The 19,355-nt window shown below is 40.0% G+C and overlaps 1 protein-coding gene across 1 annotated transcript in view; it reads left to right on the forward strand.

The window, feature by feature from the left end:
* COL25A1 (collagen type XXV alpha 1 chain) overlaps nucleotides 1-19,355 on the forward strand; it is a 483,313-nt gene that overhangs the window by 397,940 nt on the left and 66,018 nt on the right. Inside the window, 3 exon segments of the mRNA XM_037031923.1 lie at nucleotides 13,956-14,009; nucleotides 15,943-15,969; nucleotides 18,644-18,688. Of these exon segments, the coding sequence (XP_036887818.1) occupies nucleotides 13,956-14,009; nucleotides 15,943-15,969; nucleotides 18,644-18,688 (126 nt within the window).

Raw genomic sequence — 19,355 nt, forward strand, 5'->3', positions numbered from 1 at the left:
GGCTGTGTGGGGCGGAGGGAGGAGCCTGGACTCTGCAGGCAGTGGCAGAGAAAGCTGCAAGTCCCTGTCCTCCACTGAGCGGGGCAGAGAATGTTTCTAAGGTTTGTGTGTAAAATACAAATACAGACCGTGCAGTATAAACTAGATGACATCTCTAAAATGAACATAATATAATGGGTGCTCAATAAACATTATCAAATATCTATAACAGTATCACACTTCAAGAGTTTCAGCAAATGAGCTCTCTTAGGTAGGGAGTAGAAGCCAATTGACTTCATCATAAGGAGAAAATGAATATATGAAATTATACATTAATATATAAAATATATGATACCTAAATATAAATATTAAACGTTTCTCTGTCTGGCTTCCCCCCATCCCCGCCATACATACATGCCCCATACTAGGTCGTTGGGGTGTAGGTACTACTGATATGGGAAGAAGAAGGACACATCTCATGTTACCCGCCAGCTCAGGCAACCAGCATGGGGCAGCGATGTAGGAGCACCGTGCTGGAGTCGGGAGACTTAGTCTGTGGCCTTTCACTTCACAGGCAGCCTTTCCAAGGCCCTTTTCCTCTCCCAGTCAAGTGGCTTCATTTGTAAAAGGAGAGGTGGGGGCTGTACTGATGTATCTCTATGGGCCTTTACTGTGTATCTACAAAAGGTCACACATGTCTCATTCCGAATTCAGTCGGCTTCTAGCATCTCCGTGTCCAGTTCTGAAAGTTGTTTCTGTAATTTGGATTTGTTTCTAACAAATAGCTGCAGCAGATAGAGCAGATTTAATGCTGTCTTACCTAAAAATGTAAAGTGTTGTCCTCTGCTTCTGTATTATATTGGACACGAAAATTTTTGTAATTCCCATGAATAGATCTTGTTGGTGTAGGCATAATTAACATTTTATTTGTAGTCCATGATTCCTTCTCTCTCTTGGTCTGTCTCTCACACACACAGACATTTGAATATTTTTTGATTAAATCCTTCTTCTCAGATACACTGAGGAAGTATGTGGGGTTTTAAAAATAATTTTGTGGTAGGCCTTTTTAAAACTGAAGCATCCTTCGACAAAAAAAAATTGGTAATATATGTCAGAACTTATAATATTTCAACCCTTAATAGGTGTAATTAGAACCCTATATTTTTTTACTCTTTCCACATTAATTGGCATATCCATAAGAATAAATCATCATGAAGACAATTTATTTGAACAGCAGTCAGTGCCCAGGGCTGTGCAAATGTCATGGAAGAGGAGGTCTGTGGAGGGAGGGAGGGTGCTGTACAAGTGTAATTTCCACATCTGTTAGTTTACATCACTGCCTCTTTGTTATGATGAAAATAATATTAAACATTTTCAAAATCAAAGACAAATTATTTTTGTCTAAGCAAGCTAGAATTTTTTGAGGTCCCAGAATTATAGGGATTTGTTTCCAAAGCAAAGAGAAATATTAGGTGATCTTGTTTCATGTATTTTTCAAGTGTTCCCTAGAATTTATTATTTTTAAAACTTCGAAATTAAGTATTGCTATTCATGTATCATCTATGAATCTACCCCAGATAGCAATGAGATTTTTAGTCACATTAAATTTTAATTAGATTATGGTATTTACAGTTCCTTTTCATCTCTTGTCCATGGGTCTCACAGTTCTTCACTGACATTCATCTTCACAGCATACTTCTAATGGCATTTTTATTGTAAGTATATTTAGAAAGCAGATAAATTGAAGCTCTCAGACTTCCAAAGGTCAAGTTGTTTATTCATGTCTGTACAGTGAGCTATGCAATGAACTCAATATTTTTTATTCTTGAATTACTTACTGTAACCACTAAATACACTCTTTTCTTTGGCTACCTTGACTCTATCATTAAACAGTCCAAATTAAATTCCTGAAGGATTCGAATATGTCATAGTTTTGTTTGTGTTCTGGTTAGCTTAAATTTTTCCTGTAGCAGACTTTACCCAGTGATCTACCACCCAATCTATTTATGACTGTTCAATTTTAGACTTTAAGTAAAGATTTTAGAGTTAAATGAAGTGATGGATTTCTGATCCTAGTAACAAGATTAATTAAATAGTTCAGGGAAAGTATCTTACAGCAACTTAATTCGTTTGCAGGTTGAAGTTGAAAATTAAATTATTTTTATTAACTTTTCTGTCTTTTAAAATTGGCAGTTGTGTACATTAGAAGTCTAAGCATGTGTGGCTTGCCCGCTGCTGACTTGACATAACAATAAAGTGCACTTTCTTTTTATTTATTCATTCATTCTTTTATGATTTTTAATTTATTTTTTATTGCCACTCAAGTACAGTTATCTGCCTTTCCCCCAGCCCTCCCCACTTCCCTCCCCTGTTCCCACCCCCCTTGTTATTGTCCCTGGTCCTTTATAACTGTTCCTGAAAACCCTTCCCCTTTTCCTCCATCATCCCCTCCCCTCTCCCCTCTGGTCACTGTCAGCCTGTTCTCAATTTCAGTGTCTCTGGTCAGATCTTGCTTGCCTTTTTGTTTTGTTGGTGTGCATTCTTCTTAAGAAACATCATTTTTATCTATTACAGGGTATTTCATAATGTCAAATCACTTCATCCCTGAGTGTGATTCATGCATTCTAAGGCATTTTTATATGCAAATTTACTCTTAAAGAGACTTATTACTCAATTTTACTTATTCTTTATGTAATTAACTTAGTTCCTCTAGAGAGGAATAAAAAGTTAGTTGAAAGAGGTAATTTTATACTGGCTTGAAATAAAACAATGATAGGAAGATTTTTTTTTTTAAAGGCACTTCTTCCTGACTTTATTTAGGCACGTTACTATAAAATTTGATACCAGTTATCATTCTACTAAGTGGGAATACAGGGAGGGGGAGAAGAGAGACTTGAGGGAATGGGACACGTAGGGTGAGGGGCATGAGGGGGTGGGAGGCTGCTCACAGGCTGTCCCCAAACAAGGAAACAGCAAAGCAAGTATGTCTGAATGTATTGTGACATTATCAAGTCCACTTGTTTTTCCACTGTAATTGAAAAGACACTATATATTAAAGAAGGGATCACACTAATGCTGATTTAGTTGTTCTGATTAAATTGCATACATAATTTTCAAACTTTTTTTTAAGTTCCCTTAAATGTGTCCATTGACGCACTTACATCATGATGTCTCTAATCATCTCATCAGCCCTAATTACTAAGTACAGGCACTGACGTTAAAGCTGCCTCTGCCCTCGTGGAATTTCCACCCTAACTGGGGATATGGACGTTAGAAGAATAGTAAAATCTGTTAGATTGCCGTGCTGTGGAGACCCGTGGTGGAGAGGCACAGGGCAGCCTGGCCTGGAGCAAGGGGTCAAGGGATGCTTCCCGGAAGAGGTGATTTTAGGGAAAACTTACAAGGTGGACAGCATTTGGCAAGGGGAAGAGAAACTATCATTCTATTGCAGTATTCACAAATTAATTACAGACAACCTTGGTGTTAGAATTCTGTTTCTAAAACACCGAATTAGCAACTAGTATAGGATCCTTTTATCTGACTTTCTGACCCCTAAAATATTAAGTCAGTATAAGCCACAAAGTCTGTTTTTATGTCATTAGATGTGACCTCTCAATGATGCTGACTGTAGAATTTGTATTAAAAATCAGGCTGCAGTGAAGTAACTTATGACACTCTTCACGGGTTAACATCTACCCGGGTCCATCCATTTGCTACCAGGCCACCTTGCCAAGGGGACAGTGACCATTACCCAGTTGTAGGCTGAATTTATGAGGAATTGAATTTCTTTCAGGATTCTTTTCTCTGTCTTCTCTGCCCTGTTCGGAGAGTAAAAGAGTGCTATATATAATAATTACTAACATTTATTCAGGCACTGTCCTAAAGGTTGTATGTACATTACACTCACTTATTCCACACAGCAGTCCTATGAGGTGAATATAGTATTATCTCTATTTTATGTTGAGGAAACTGAGGCACAGGAAGAACAAACACTTTGCCCAGGACCATCCAGGTGTTTGTGGTAGAACCAAATTTCAAAGCCAGGGAGGTTCGCCCCCAGATTACAGTGAAGATTTTAAATTCAGAATATCTCATCTCTGCTCATCAGTATTTTTTAATATATTGTATTGGTTTTGCCATTACAGTTGTCCCATTCCCCCCTTCATTCCCTTCCACCCTGTACACCACCCCACCCACATTCCCCCCCCCTTAGTTCATGTCTATGTGTCACAAGTTCTTTAGCTTCTACATTTCCCACTATTCTTGCCGCCCCCTCCGTCTATTTTCTACCTACCTTCTATGCTACTTATTCTCTGTACTTTCTCCCCCCTTCTCCTCCCCCCACTCCCCTGTTGATAACCCTCCATGTGATCTCCATTTCTATGGTTCCACTCCTGATCTAGCTGTCCTCTTAGTTTGCTTTTGTTTAAGGTGTGGTTGTTAATAACTGTGAGTTTGCTGTCCTTTCACTGTTCATATTTTTTATCTTCTTTTTCTTAGATAAGTCCCTTTAACATTTCATATAATAAGGGCTTGGTGATGTTGAACTCCTTGAATTTGACCTTATCTGAGAAGCACTTTATCTGCCCTTCCATTCTAAATGAAAGCTTTGCTGGATAGAGCAATCTTGGCTGTAGGTCTTTGGATTTCATGACTTGGAATACTTCTTTCCAGCCCCTTCTTGCCTATAAGGTCTCTTTTGAGAAATCCGCTGACAGTCTGATGGGCACTCCTTTGTAGGTGACTGTCCCCTTATCTCTTAGTGCTTCTAGGATTCTCTCCTTCATTTTAATCTTGTATTTATATAACCTTGGGCAAGTTACTTACCTTCTCTGAGCCTTAGTTTCTCTATTTGTCAAGTAAGGAGTATAACATTTACCAAAGTTTAATCAGGAAAAAATAAAGGAAGTAATAACTGTTTATTGAAACATATTATTATATAAGAACAAGCTATTTTTCTCTGTGAACTGGAGACATTAATAACCATGAATTCAGAAACCTCCTGGGTGTGTAAGTGAACATTAGTAAGAACTGTCATCTCTTTCTACCTCACTGATCTCCAGAATTTTTCCAGTTTAACACAACATTTAACAGTTCCATTAATAACTGGGCACACTTCCTTGTCAGGAAAAAGAATAATTTATCATGCAAAATATACATAGACTTATAATTAAGAACTATACTTTAGAAGAGAAAAATAAGCTGGGTTTTTAAACTTAAAAATGGACATGTTGTGGAGGGCACATTAGGTTGCAAGTCCATAGAATACTTACCTAGTTTTTCAAACAAAAGTGTGTACTGGGCATCTAACTTGAAAGTTCAGCACTAGTACAGGCGTCGGCTTTACTTTGCTCCGGCAACTAACTCGCGTTACAACACAGGTGCTTGTGCTCCTCACCCTGTCTGCGTGTAGCTGCCTTCAGCCTGGTTCCTTCTCTCGCGGTTGTGGGTGGCTGCCATTCACTCTGGGGCGCCATTCTTTCCCATCTGCCTGCAGACAGAGGATCAGTATCTTTTCCCCAAACAGCCAACAAAACTTTGAGTCCCTTTGTAACTGGACACACAGAGGCCACGGCCCCTCCCTCAGCCCTTGCTGGAGGAAGGTCAGATAGTGATTAGCTACCGCCACCACGACTTCTTTTCTAGCAGCCCCAGTCCTGTGGAAAGTCGCCATAAACGTGAACTGTCTGATTTAGAAGAGACCCATGCAGCACAGGGAGCTGAACCAGCATTGCATGTGGCTTAGCCCACGCAAACTCTCCCCCTTCACATACCCACCTTCATCCATTTGACATTTTGTCTTTCTAAAACATGTCTTTATTCTTCACCTTTCATTTTCCATGAGCGTATACACAGAGAACAACTTTGTGTGTGTGAGAAACCAGCCAAAGTGGCATCATCCTCTTTGGCTGGTTTTTGCCCAATTTTGCACTCTTCTTGAGTTATTTAAAAAGGAGGTACTAGTGTTTCCCTCAGCCCCTGGCATGTGGTGCTCCTTGTCCAGCCTCTACTGTCCCTCTGATAGTGGGACCCTTCCCATGGAATGAGTCCTTAAGGCCAAGGAAATATACCTGCTCACAGCCCAGTCTCCCTACTTCTAGGTCATATGCCAGGTACTCAGGATGCAAGAATTACTCCTTCAACTGTCCTGAGTCTGCTTCCAGGGCCATACTGGCCTCATCGCCAGGCCTGTATTCCCAAGGATGAACCGCACAGCTGGGTGTGTGCTCCTAAGCCTGTGGGTGGCCTTGGAGCAGCTACCAGGAGTCTGGCAGCGGAGCTCTCAGGCTGTGGTGTTCACGCACAAGCCCCAGGGCTCTTCCTGGGGAACGAGAGAGCTGGGACTGGGAGAAGGGAGGACATTCCCATTGTGGGGTGGGGAGGGCATCAGCCTTGTTCTCCTATTCAGGCCTTTAAAGTTTAAAGATGTGCTCAAGGCAGATAATTCTTCTCATTTGTATAAATTTTACCCAAATAAACTCAAATTAGCTACTTTCTGTGACCCCTAAATACTTGTTGTCTCTTTGCATTTTAATTTCTGTGTTCAAATTATATTCTCTACATTTCTGCCTGCAGTAACGGTACAGAAAACTTAAATAAAAAGAGCCAGCCAGCAGGCTTATTTTTTAAATAATCCATACTGTAATATTATTGATACAACTATCACGTTTTTCCTATTTTACATGTTTAGACATCTGTACATCTTTTTTAAAAGCATAATGAAGGCTTGATTATGCGATTTAGTTGTTATCACTTGAATCAGCTGAAGACCTATTTCAGTATATTATCTGAAATAGAATATTTTTATTAAATTCCTGCTGATAGACCTGCCTACTTTTACACTCATTAGTATTCCTATTACCAATGCGGACAAAGAGATTCTAATTTTAGGGCTGGAGTTTGCTGATTCCAGGAACAAAACAAAGTCCTCTAAAGGGGTGGCAGAACTCTGCAGGTAGCCAAACCCAACACGCAGGCTAAGAATGTTCTGGTTTTCCTTCCACCATGTTATGAAGCCTCCTCTGCCTTCAGGAAAGAGATAGAAAAAACAATCAGGGATTCTGTCTGGGAGGCAGAGGAAAAGAATTAGCAAGTAGAAGCTTTTCCACAACAACTGAATTGCTTCACATATGAAAGAGTGAAGCTGAATTCCTAGGATGGTGTAGGAAGGTAGGAAGGAGGGAAGAAGTTGAGGTGGGAGGGAGAGAAAGGAGAAGGCAGCAAAATTCGGAAGACTGTGTGCTCTGTGATGTGACACCCTTCCGAGAACACCAGGGGCTCCATCCTGAGCTCACCAAAGGCCCAGGGAGAGCCAGGTCCTCAAGGCAGCCGACTGACTGATGTATCTATATTGGTCTGGGCAAAGCAGATGTGGTCCGTTCGGATGCAGGACAGGAGCTGAGGGGCCTGGAGAGCAGGTTCCTGTGAAACTGGGACTTGAGCCAAGTTTAATCGGATGTCTGAAAAATAAGAAGCCACCGGTGCCATTTTTAGCCCAACAACAACAAATAATAATAATGATAATAATAATAAATCTTAGTCATTTAAAGCCGAAGAAAGAAAACACTTAATTTATACTGCCGCACCCCGGCCACCGCCCCTCCCCCCCACCCACCCCAACACACACACACACACACACACACACACACACACACACACACATTGCATAGAAGAAAAGCTGAGCTCCACAAAAGCTCAAGAAATTCTCTCCGTGTCCCAGGACCAGAAGTGGAAAACATGGGGCTAGACCAAAGGCTTCCTGAAGCCGCTCTCCTATTTCAGGCTAAAAGTAAAGAGAAGAGAAATGTAAAACTGAATGAGTTTTTCTGATACAAGTTGCTCAAACAGAAGAAACACAAGGTGGGAATTGAAGACCTGGGTTCTAACCTCACAGTTTCCTCTGCACCTGTTTGCCTCTGGAGACGTTACTTCCCCTCCCTGAATGTGTTTCTTCACCTGTTGCAAATGACTGGCTCTGTTCAACTAAAATAGTTCACTATTTTGCAAGTGCTTCTGCTTAGGGAAAAGATGTTAGCGTGCGTTCATAAGGTCATGACACTTGGGTAAATTCCAAAAGGGTCTTCTGGCAACTTTAGATAACAAGGTAATTTATACACCAACACTGCCCCGGTCACTACTCACCCTTCACCAGAGGCATATGGGTGAGGGGAGATGGAGATAACTGAACCTACGGACGTGTTATAATGGCCGGTCTCTATACCCACAGGCAGAAATGTTGGAGCCTTTCGTCCCTCTGGGCAGCCACGCTTGCCCTGCCAGAATCCTGAGGGGCTCAGGGGCTTTGCTGGGAAGCTCACTGCTCGCAGCCTGTCCTTACTGGGACTCTCCTCCATACGCCGACCCTTCACTCTGATTGCATGCTTTTCCTCGGTGTTTCAGTCTTGATATTGCAGATGGGCCTGCGTGATTGGAGGTGTCACCGCTGGGTTCACATCTGTCCCATTTTTTTCCTGGGTGCTGCTACAGCTGAGACAAAGAGCCATCTCTTGTCTCCGTGGTTATAGGTCTTTTCCAGTTTCCCAGTATTGAAAGGGTTATGTGTGTCTTGTGCCCCCATGTGGGTTTAATGCATTGGCATCTCCTGTATTTACCTTTCCCTCCAACATACGTGTCCTGAACAAGTATTTAGTACCAGAACTAGTTTGTATGTGCTATGGAAAGAGAGTGAGCAAAATAGACAAAGTTTCTATTCTAGTGCTGGTGAGGGGGTGGGGATGGGAAAGAGTTGCCAAATAAAATACCCAATTAAATTTGAATTTATGATAAGCAACCCACAATTTTTAATATGACTATGTCCCATTTAGTGTTTGGGATATATGGTACTTAAAAATTATTTGTTGTTTATCTGAAATTCAAATTGAACTGTTTTGTATTTTTATTTCCCAAATCCTTCAGTCATAGTGAGAGAAACACAAAATAAACAAAAAATGGACTATTTGGAAATTGGTGCACTAAAAAAATAAAGCAAGGCAGTAGGTGTAGGGTGTGTAGGCCGTGGTGGCGATTCTGGGGCCGCCCCTGTGTAAGGGGACATTTGTAGACCTCCGATGTCCATGTGGGCTGTGTTTTAGATTTAAACATGTGTAGATAACACATATAAAACAAACTGTTGATAAGGATAAACAGTTCAGCAGGCCAACCTACACAAACTTGTTAAAAAGATAGCAGAGCTGGCCTGTTATTGGTGCCCACGAGATCTCCCTTAAGTCTAACTTCCTAACCTGGGGGTGAGCACCCCTGGGAGTGAAGAGATGTGCCCAGAAGTACAAAAGGACTGAGGATTCTTATAGAGCGTTGATTACACCTGAAGGTTATATTATTGTGTGACGAAATGCTCCATTTCTATAAATTTTAAGGTAAAGAATGTTGGTTATTTTGTACCTCTCACTTTCCCCCAAGTTCATGTTCATGCTCATTTGCCATTAGGATACTAGAATGAAAAACTGCAATGAAAATTAGGGGGAGAGAATACATACAGGCGGCGAGTAGAAACATCATTTTCCTAACTCTTCCCCAAACAGCTTTTTCGGAAGTTCCTGTTGGCTGCCTCATTCCAGAGAGTCCTCCTCTACCAAGTGTTGTTTAGCCAATTGCTGCCAAAGCCCATGAGGCCCTGAGGCCCTGTGGAGGGACAGCGACTCTCTACCATGACTGTCTGTAGGAAAGGAATGACCAAGGCCGGTCCTACTACTCACCACTCAGGCTACTAAGGTCCTTCAGTGTCAGTCACTATCAGGAAGAACGGCCCTGAGCATGCGCTGTTTTAGAGAGGTATCAGTGACCTCACCGTGCCTGTTTAGTCTTTATTGCGCATGTGCACCAACCTCACCAATTCCAGGGGTAGGAGAACCGTCATAAGAATGATGCCATGTTAGGCCCAATATCACACTCCATCCACTGCTGTTTTTTACAAGTGAATGTAAAATTATATTACACTAAAAAATTTAAGCTGCGACTCATTTTCATCGGCAGAATGAAAAACAGTTGTGATTGAGGTTGGCCAGCCGTGTTACTACGACATGACCTGCTCCCGTCAGCACTCAGTTCCATAAGAAAGCTGCATTCCTTTCTACCTTTAAGAACTCTTTCGGGTTGCTCCGGCATAGCAGTACCTGAAATAATTGTAAAAGCCCTGAGTGATGTTTTACATTAGAGTTCTAAAGAGTGTTTTGTTTAAAAGAAAGAAAAGAAGGAAAGAGTGAAAGAAGGGAGGAAGAAAGAAAAGAAAAAAAAGAAAGCAGCAAGCCATCCTTGAAAGCCAGCCCAATGTATTTTTAGCTTGAATATACAAATCATCACTTGGGGATAATGCACCAGGAGTAGCCATAGAATTTCAGGTACAGAAGAGAAAACGCCATCAACCTACCTGCAGTTAAGATGTTAGCTGCTGTTTCTCTGTATTCTGACTTTGGATTGTCCTTCAGAATTTGTGAATGTGAAATGCATTCAGAAATAAATGGATAGATGACCCAACAGACGAGACAAGCTCTCCACAACACACGGAGCCTAATTCCCTTTTTTGTATGTTCTGATATATTTTCTGCATATGTATATTTTACATTATGTAGCAATATAATATTATTATAACTTTATTTGAAGACACCTCATGATAATTACATTTTGTCATATATCAGAAAATGTGAATATTATATATGATATATGGCTCATTCCTCATTAAGACATACCTTTGATTTTTGTTCACTGTGCCTCTTCGTGAAGTAAAGAAAATTTTGCCTAAAAATAGTTTTATAACTTCAATTAGATGCCCTCAAGTTATTTTTGTGCATATCTTTTTTCTCCCTCAAAAATAAACTGTTTAGGCACAAACCTGTCTGTTTCATGTTTCTATCCCATGAAATAGTCCAGAGTAGCACATACAGTAGATTTTCACTTGATCCATTGTTCGCTGAATGAACTAATGTCACCAGGACCCCACTTTGGTGCTCATTGGTATAACACATTTCAGCTTCAACACTTCTTTCTCACAACCTGGGAAACTAAACTTGAATAATACCAGAATGCTCCATAATCTTGTAAACTAAGTTTAAGTATATTTTTCATGACACATTTTCATAGAAAGGTAAAATTCTCTAGGTCATTTTTCCTTCTTGATTCTATCCGCGCTTGATTCATTCAGGAAATAGTTTATTTGCTTTTTAGCTTTAACATTATGTGAGACACACATTTAATTACAAACACCTGAAAAATATTTAACCGACAGGTGATAAATGTAAAACTGAGGAACAGTAAGCTTCCTTTGGGGCTTATTAAAATAGCCACAAAAGCCCTGGCTGGTGTAGCTCAGTGGATTGAGCACGGGCCTGCGAACCACACGATCGCGGTTCGATTCCCAGTCAGGGCACATGCCTGGGTTGCAGGCCAGTTCCCAGCAGGGGACTCATGAAAAGCAACCATACCTTGATATTTCTCTCCTTCTCTCCTTCCCTTCCTCTCTAAAGATAAATAAATAAAATAAAATAGCCACAAAGATTAAGATTGTGAGCTTTAGTGCTGATGAGTGGGCACGTTTACAAGCAGGTAAAACTCAGCACCTGTCTGGAAGGCAAATAAGAAGGATTTCCGAGGTGTTGGTTTTAGTTTGATAACAAAAATTGGAAATGATCTAAGTATTCAACAGTTTGGAACAGATTAAACAAATGATCAAGCATGACTTTGGTAGGTGCTAATTAGATAAACTATTATTCATAATTCAATCATGAATAGTGTGTGAAAACAAATGTGTGATATAAAAATAATGAAAAAATCAGAATGTCAAACTTTGTAATCAGCTTACGATTGCTTAAAAATATGTAAGCATACTTTAAAAAAACTAGAAGGAGACAGGAAAAATGAAAACAATTGTGACAGGGTGATGGGATTATGGGCGCAATATTTTTTGTTTCCTTTTATGTTAAAAGATTATTTTAACAGTGTGTAAAATCAAAGAAAAGAGATCAAGTTTTAGTCCCTCAATGTTCATATGTTAAGGAAGATTTTATACAGATGCCTAAGTAATGTTTATCTTCCTTGCTTCAAAAATCTTGGCATGTATTTTGTGTGGTTCCAGGGACCTAACCATTTTTATTATTGTTATTCTGGCTTCCATGGTTATTCTTTGAAAATCTGAACAGAATTCGTACTGTTCCCTCGCAGCATCTCTTGTTTGCATTCTGCCGTGAGTTATGACATCGGTGCATCCTGTTGCAGTGTCTTTGGGGAGAGCAGAGTGGACAGCTCTTCTCCGGGTTGCACAGTAAAATGGTGGTCCTCTTTTGGGGGGAACTTTATTTCCAAGTTCTTTTGATTACAGACAGCCTACCAAAATTTTTCTATGATGGCCATCATTATTCTAAGTCAACAGTTTTGCCATTTTACTAAGCAAGGTACAAGAGTTAGGATTAGAGTGTAAGTTGATATAGGAAGCAGAATTTCTTCCAGAAAGTTACGATGTTCACAATTACAATAATCTAGTATCATAGTAAAACTTTTTTTCTCTTCTATTGCAGAAAGACACCATGAGCTTCACATTGCTTTGTTTATCTGATGGGTGTACATAAATCATCTTTTAAAGTAACATTTAATTCAAGTTTCTGTACATTGTTTATAAGTGAGGACTATAAACCAATTGCTAATGAAGACAGAAATACTTATCACCTACTCTCTCCCAATTTGTAGATATTAACACATCCGTTCACTCAGCAATGCATTATATTGTTAAGAACACAGACTCTCGTGCCAGATCCTGAGAGTTCAAATCCTGGCTAGACTTGTGGAAATCTGAAAAAAATTGTTTAGCCTTTCTGTGCCTTAATTGCTTCATCTGTTAAGTAGAGCCAAAGGTAGTCCTTACCTCATAGAAATTTGTGATAATTGAGTTAATGAATGTGAAATTTCTGGCACTTAAAATGTTATTGTTTTTAATGCATGTTTTTATACATGTACATGTTTATGTATGTTTTTGTCAAGAGCACAAATATTAAAATGGCACAATCCCTGCCTTCCAAGTGACTTACAACCCATACTTAAAAATCAACTAAGTTTGCTCTGAATCTAAAAGTAATCTAATAATAAAATCTGTTTTTTTAAATCAACTAAGAAGCAACTTTACTACCATTAGTGGGAGAAGAAAGTTGTCCAATAGCTGGAGCACATAGTAAAGGGCTCTGAGAACATTTTTAAATGAACATGAAAGTCTACTTGCTGTAAGCTGGAGTCATATGGACGCGCTGAGAGCCAGAGTATTTCTCCTTCGCTTCCGGGCCTTTCAGGGTACTTCCCCTCCTTGGGAAACAAGTGCTGCTTCCGAGCCCACAGAGACTAGTACGCATCATATTCTTGCTGAAAAGAACACTTTCTAACCTAAGGGCCATCAGCTTTTCCCCATGTGCCTATCACTTAATATGACACCAAGAGCCGCGAGTCTGAATGTTTTATTCTAATTATTTTTACAGTGAAATTGGAAAGAGAAAGCAAAGCCATTTTTACTTTTGTGTCAAATGAATTAAGTAGATGTGTGTGTTCTTCCAGATTTAGATTTGAAAGTGATCATTTGATTAAGTTTAATAATATAATGATGTAATCTATATTTTCCTAAGTAGATGAACCACTTAAAAGGTCTCTACCAAGAGTGTCTTATGTTTTCTAATGCCTTTTACTCATGCCACAAATATTTATTTGTTGCCTACCATATACCATGGTAAGTGTTCATTTCATATTGATAAGTTGCTTCCGCTTTCTTAATGGAGAAAAGACAGGACAAAGGGAACTAGCCCTGCTTTACCCTCGGTGCCTAGCACGTGGAATTTTGAATCAAACACGATAACTTGTATTTACAGCGGTGGACACTTACTTTTCGTCTACTTTCAGAGCCTTATGGATGGCCATATCGTCTAATGATATATGGAATGTACTGATTTTGTCTATTTTATTTAGCCTGATCTATTTTTTATTTTGAGGGTGAACCCGGGGCGCCTGGAGCAGTGGGGCAGCACGGAATGCCAGGGCCAAAGGTCAGTGCAAATAAAAGCAGGCAGCAGCATTTGATACAAGAGTTTTCATGGCACTGTAGCTATTCCAGTTTTTTTAATATCCCACTGATTTTACCTGCATAGAATTTCTTATAATAGTATAGTATGCTTCAGTACAGAACTTTGTGACAAATGAATAAATTATGTTTGTGTTCCTTGTTAGCATCGCAAATGCAGGATATGACTGTCTAAAACCTACATTCTGGGGTATTTAAATAACACGAGAAAGCCCATATTTCAAATATGACCGTTGTGACTTGCCACTTAATATGAGCATATTAAAACATGGGCCATGTTCATGTGGTCTAAAATTTGCGTAATATCCACATAACCTACTAAAGATGATGTTCACAGTGCCACTCAGTATGGCTTTTCTCAAGATGTGGCTGCTGCCTCTAGCACTTACACAACATAACCAGTTAATCAGAGAGAGAGCGAAATAAAAGTGTGGCATGTTTAAAGTGTCAAAATGGATGTAGTCAATTACTACACAGAGAAAAAACTGTAATGAAGATTTTTTTTTGGATTGCAAGTTTCCTTTGTTTCTTAAAGGACAAATGAATCTGTTAAATATAAAAAGATTGGTGACAGTTTAGTTTAAACCAAACAGGCAGACAAATCCCAAATCCTTTGATGAGTGAACATCCCTTGAAGTACAAAACTAACGTCTAATCCTGTCAGCTGTGCTGGCATTTATCCACACCACAGATGCCTGTCAGCTGATCTTCCAGATCACACTGCAATTGACAGGCACCTGGGATGGACCTAAAATCTGTAGACCTGTCCTTTGTCCTGTAGGGGAGAAAAAAAAATACTCCTTCTGGTACTACAGCCAGTGTCCCGTCTTTCTCCTGTCGTGCTCTGTGCTGAACGGCCAGATGATAGGAGTCCATGCTTAATGCCTGTTCTCAGTGCTATTCTTCTGTTGCCTAGCGACCCTCAGGATGGATGTTGAGCACTGAAAGATAGCCAGAAATTCAGAAAGCCCAGGGTCAGGCCGACTTCCAGTGAATGAGGAGTCTTGCCTCTGAACTGACTTCTAGAATGGGTTATAATTTTTAAAGGTACAATAATTGTCTTACAACATTTTTTAGGCAGTTGATCTCATGACAACACCAAGTTGTACTTTTTAGAAAGGGAATATTATCATAATTTGCTTTAGAACCCTCCCACTCTATCCCTTTGTTCGTTCCCTGGTGAAGTGAAAGCGAGGTTCACTTCTGAGCACAATTTTTTATTTTAGTCCTCACACAGACTGAGTCATCACTTTGAGTAAAGGCATTCTCCTAAACTCACTCTGATTCTGCCATTCTAGTGTTTTTGCTGAAGGTACCAGTGCCTCCCAAAATACACCCAATTTGGAACATGCTAGTTACAAGTAGGTTAAAGAAAGTCCATGACATTGTGAAGGGCTCCAAGTTCAGGACCTTGTTTGTGGTCATGTTAGGGGAAGATGGATTGGGGAACAACATAGAGACTCTGAACCTCTGAAACAACCCATACACCAGGGGCTGCTTTGAATAAAGACCTCATGGAAAGATGTGCTGACCTACCTTACTGATTCTGAGTTTGGACAGAATACAAAGTCCTAGAAGACTAAGAAACTGCCCAAGACATTAAATTGCTACCACATTGTTCTCCTTAGAGCCCCCAAAGCCAGTTTCAGGGTGATAATTTCAAATATCTTTCTTTAGTCCTTTAAAAGCAAAGAATTATGATTATATTTGATATTGATATCCATATCCTATTCTACAGAAAACTCACCATTTGTTTTTATATAGCAACTATATATTGCCCCTCCCCCCAAAAGGTCACACTATTTATCTACTATGTTTCATATCTAATTTTGTTTGGCATCACTTAATTAAGTGTATTATAATTTAATATGTCACCCAATCTTGATTCTTTTGAACAGGGAGAACCTGGAGAACGAGGAGAAAAGGTGAGAATTATTCTGCCTATATTTACTTTTCCCCCCCAAATATCTGTATATAAGTGTGGATAGATGGATTTAGATATAGATGTATGGATATAATGACCACCGTTGTTGTTTTTTAAAATTTAATTAGTGGAAGGAGAAAATAGTGTGATTCTTCTGCACGGATAGAAGTTTTTTAAAAGTTTAAAGAAATAGAGAGGAAAGGAGCAAGTTTAAACATTCTGTGTCTGGATTTTAAATGGCTTTCAGAACCCACCAGGCCTGCAGAATTTCTGCTCTCCCTGCTTGCTAACGCCACTCCAGTGCTTTTCCAAGCATCCACGTCTCTCCGCTGCTTCTGAGGTCACTGAGTTAAAGGGATACAGATGTTCACTGCAGTGAATATACTGAGAGTTGCCCACAAAGAATTCCCATAAAAACCAAAAAGAGAGACAAGAAAAGAAGAGAGCCATATGTTAGATTTCTCCTCGCCGGCCTTCCTTACTACCTTTGGGCATGTCCTGATTACTTTTACACGTCCAGTGCATTCTTCAGCACTAACTCTCCTGGTTCTCATGCTACTTAATAGTGTCTAAGGAATGTGCCGTCTGCATAGGAAGCTTCCAAGATACTGCATAACGCTCTTCATAAGTGATCCGATCTCTCTGACAACTCAGTATTATCACCTCTAATCCCAAGAGAAGGACATCTAAAGATCCAGCAAACATACTGAATGTAACTGTCATTTGGGGCCTTGTAAAACAAAAAGGAAAAGGGCCTTTACTTACATGGAAGGAGAGCAAACCAGAGGGGCAGTCAGACCCTTTGTTTCCTGACCACTCTGAGTAGTTTTCCCTAATGAGAAAGTTTGGGGTTTTTTAGCTTTATTATTATGTTTTATTCATCAGCAAGTAGTTGTTTATTAATAACATCATGATAGCTCACCACAGAAAAATATTATTCCTGATCCACTATGAAATCAGCATAGACAATTGGCGTAAAGTAGAACACCAGAAAGTTGGTACTTTGTTTTTTAATAAATGAATTTCTGAGCAATTAAGAAAAAAGTATGCTGCCAAGTTCCTATCAAAGGTCCCTCATAACAGATTATCAGTACGTTTACTTGGCGCCCAACCAGTTCATGGTAATTAACTTCAAATTAATTAGTCACCAGGTGACTCTGACGTGGACACTAAGGAGGGTAAAGGGGCAGCGCCAGCCCAGTCAGGACTCCTTGGGTGAAGTGGCTCGAACTCCGGGCTGCTGCCGGGCGTCCCGCACAGAAATGGCGGCCTCGGGTGGCTTCATGCTTATGAAACAAGAAAAGAAAATAGAGGGAAAGAAGAGAATGTCTTCCTACCTCACTCTTCTCCTGTAAGGGCAACAGTTATCCACAGTTCCTCCTTTTATCTTAAGGAAATTTTTAAGTGAGTGAAAAGCGACCTCCCATGAAGGAGACGGAGAGGCGTGGCAGCTCAGGGAATATAAGAACAATAATGCACCATTGTTGCCAACAGCTCTCATTTACAAGCCAACGTGTCAGATACTATCGTCCTCGTTGCTTTATGCTTGATATATTGTTTACTTCTTATGACCCCATAAAGCATTCTTGCCCTTATGGTACATGTGAAAAATAGGATGCAAAGAAAATTTCACTTGCCCAGTAGGTGCTGGAGCTAGGCTTGGTTTCTCTGTCTCCAAATCAATGATGTGTCCACCATAACATGTTATGAAACTTCAAGAATTTAGAATTTAAGGCCCTGGCTGGTGTAGCTCAGTGGATTGAGCGCAGGACTGCGAACCAGACAATCGCGGTTCGATTCCCAGTCAGGGCACATGCCTGGGTTGCAGGCCGGTTCCCTGCAGGCCAACTCCCAGCAGGGGACACACAAAAAGCAACCATACATTGATGTTTCTCTCCCTCTCTCCTTCCCTTCTAAAGATAAATAAATAAATAAAAAATCTTTAAAAAAAAAGAATTTAGAATTTAAGGAAGCAAAGCATGGGTCATAAACATGGGTAATTTTTCTAATGTATTGCTTTGTGGGAGAAAAGAGATGTTATTAAGGGAATAAGCATAGGAAATATTGAAAATAACCAAGGAAACATGAACTCCCCAATGTATGATTTTCGAAAAGCAGTTTTCTAATAAAATATAAAACATTCATTTCGCAAATGCAAAACATGCAGGTACAGATAATACTCGGGGCACGGATTTGGAGGGCTGGGTCATATACTTTGAGGCCCTGGAGATTTGAGATGGGCATGAAGACCTGAGTAGGATTTATACAGATCAAAGGGAAAGGAGAAGCAGGGGTCCAGGTGGCAGGAAAGGACGCTGAGGTGTCCAGGCATGTGGCATATTGAAGGAATAGTCAGGAGAAACTCTTCATTATAGGGGAACTCTGAGCAGAGGAGCGAAGAGCCAGAGTTGAGGAGGCTGTCGATGCCAGGATACGCTATTAGGCATCAGAGAAATTGCTGCTTTCCATTAATGCCATGGAGTAGTTTAAACCTGTTCAACCATGTTCATTGTAATAAAATTATTTGGACGGGTGATATCAGGCAGCTGGTCAAGTAAAAGAACGTTAGCTTTGTACAACACTTGCAACAGATTTTGACATATAGCACTTAAGAAAGAAAACTTAAAACTCTTTCCACAATATAGTTTATACATATGTCTTTTTTCCTCTCTTAGGGAGATGCTGGCGAAAGTGGCCCCAAAGGTGACTCAGGCGAAAAGGTACAGTGTCACAAAGTATGTTACAAAGGGTATGTGTATGAGCAAGAAATAGTGCTCTGTATATATGAAAATGGGAGATGTTGAGAGAGGTGAGTGAATGGTAGTAGCTTTGTTCGACTAGAAAAGAGATAATTCTGCAAATTGAGAAAACATTTGAATATTTAATTTATAAAAGATGATTATTCCGTAAGCTCCTACTGACAAATTTAATTATTTTAAACACAAAATGGCATGTTACAAATTTTAGAAAATGTATAGGTAGTTTCCTAGTACTATGCCTTTCAAGGAGTGAAAACATTCATGTGTAAATGGCACACTCCTTTTGTATACACAGGTACACAAATGGAATCTCTAAAGTGATTCTATTTGTCCCAGTGCTAGGAGAGAACAGTCAGAGGGCTGGGGCGAGATTTACAAGGTTCAAAGTAAGTGTCACTTGACTGGATTCTCAGACACACTCTTGAAGATGTGCCTCAGTTTGAAGTCTACTAAGTCCAAATATCTTGTCATCCCTTGTTCTGTCATTATTTTTTATCTTTTAACCCATTGTTTATACCTAAGCGGTCTGGTGGCTTCTCTTCCCACCCCCTCTCTCCCAGCCCCACCATGACAGCTCGTGCTGCCCTTCACACCTGCAGGCGTCTCTGACGTGGGAAGGGTGTTTTCT

The sequence above is a fragment of the Sturnira hondurensis genome, unplaced genomic scaffold, assembly GCF_014824575.4.
Source record: "Sturnira hondurensis isolate 20B ecotype Veracruz unplaced genomic scaffold, ASM1482457v3 Scaffold0021214, whole genome shotgun sequence".
Taxonomy (NCBI): domain Eukaryota; kingdom Metazoa; phylum Chordata; class Mammalia; order Chiroptera; family Phyllostomidae; genus Sturnira; species Sturnira hondurensis.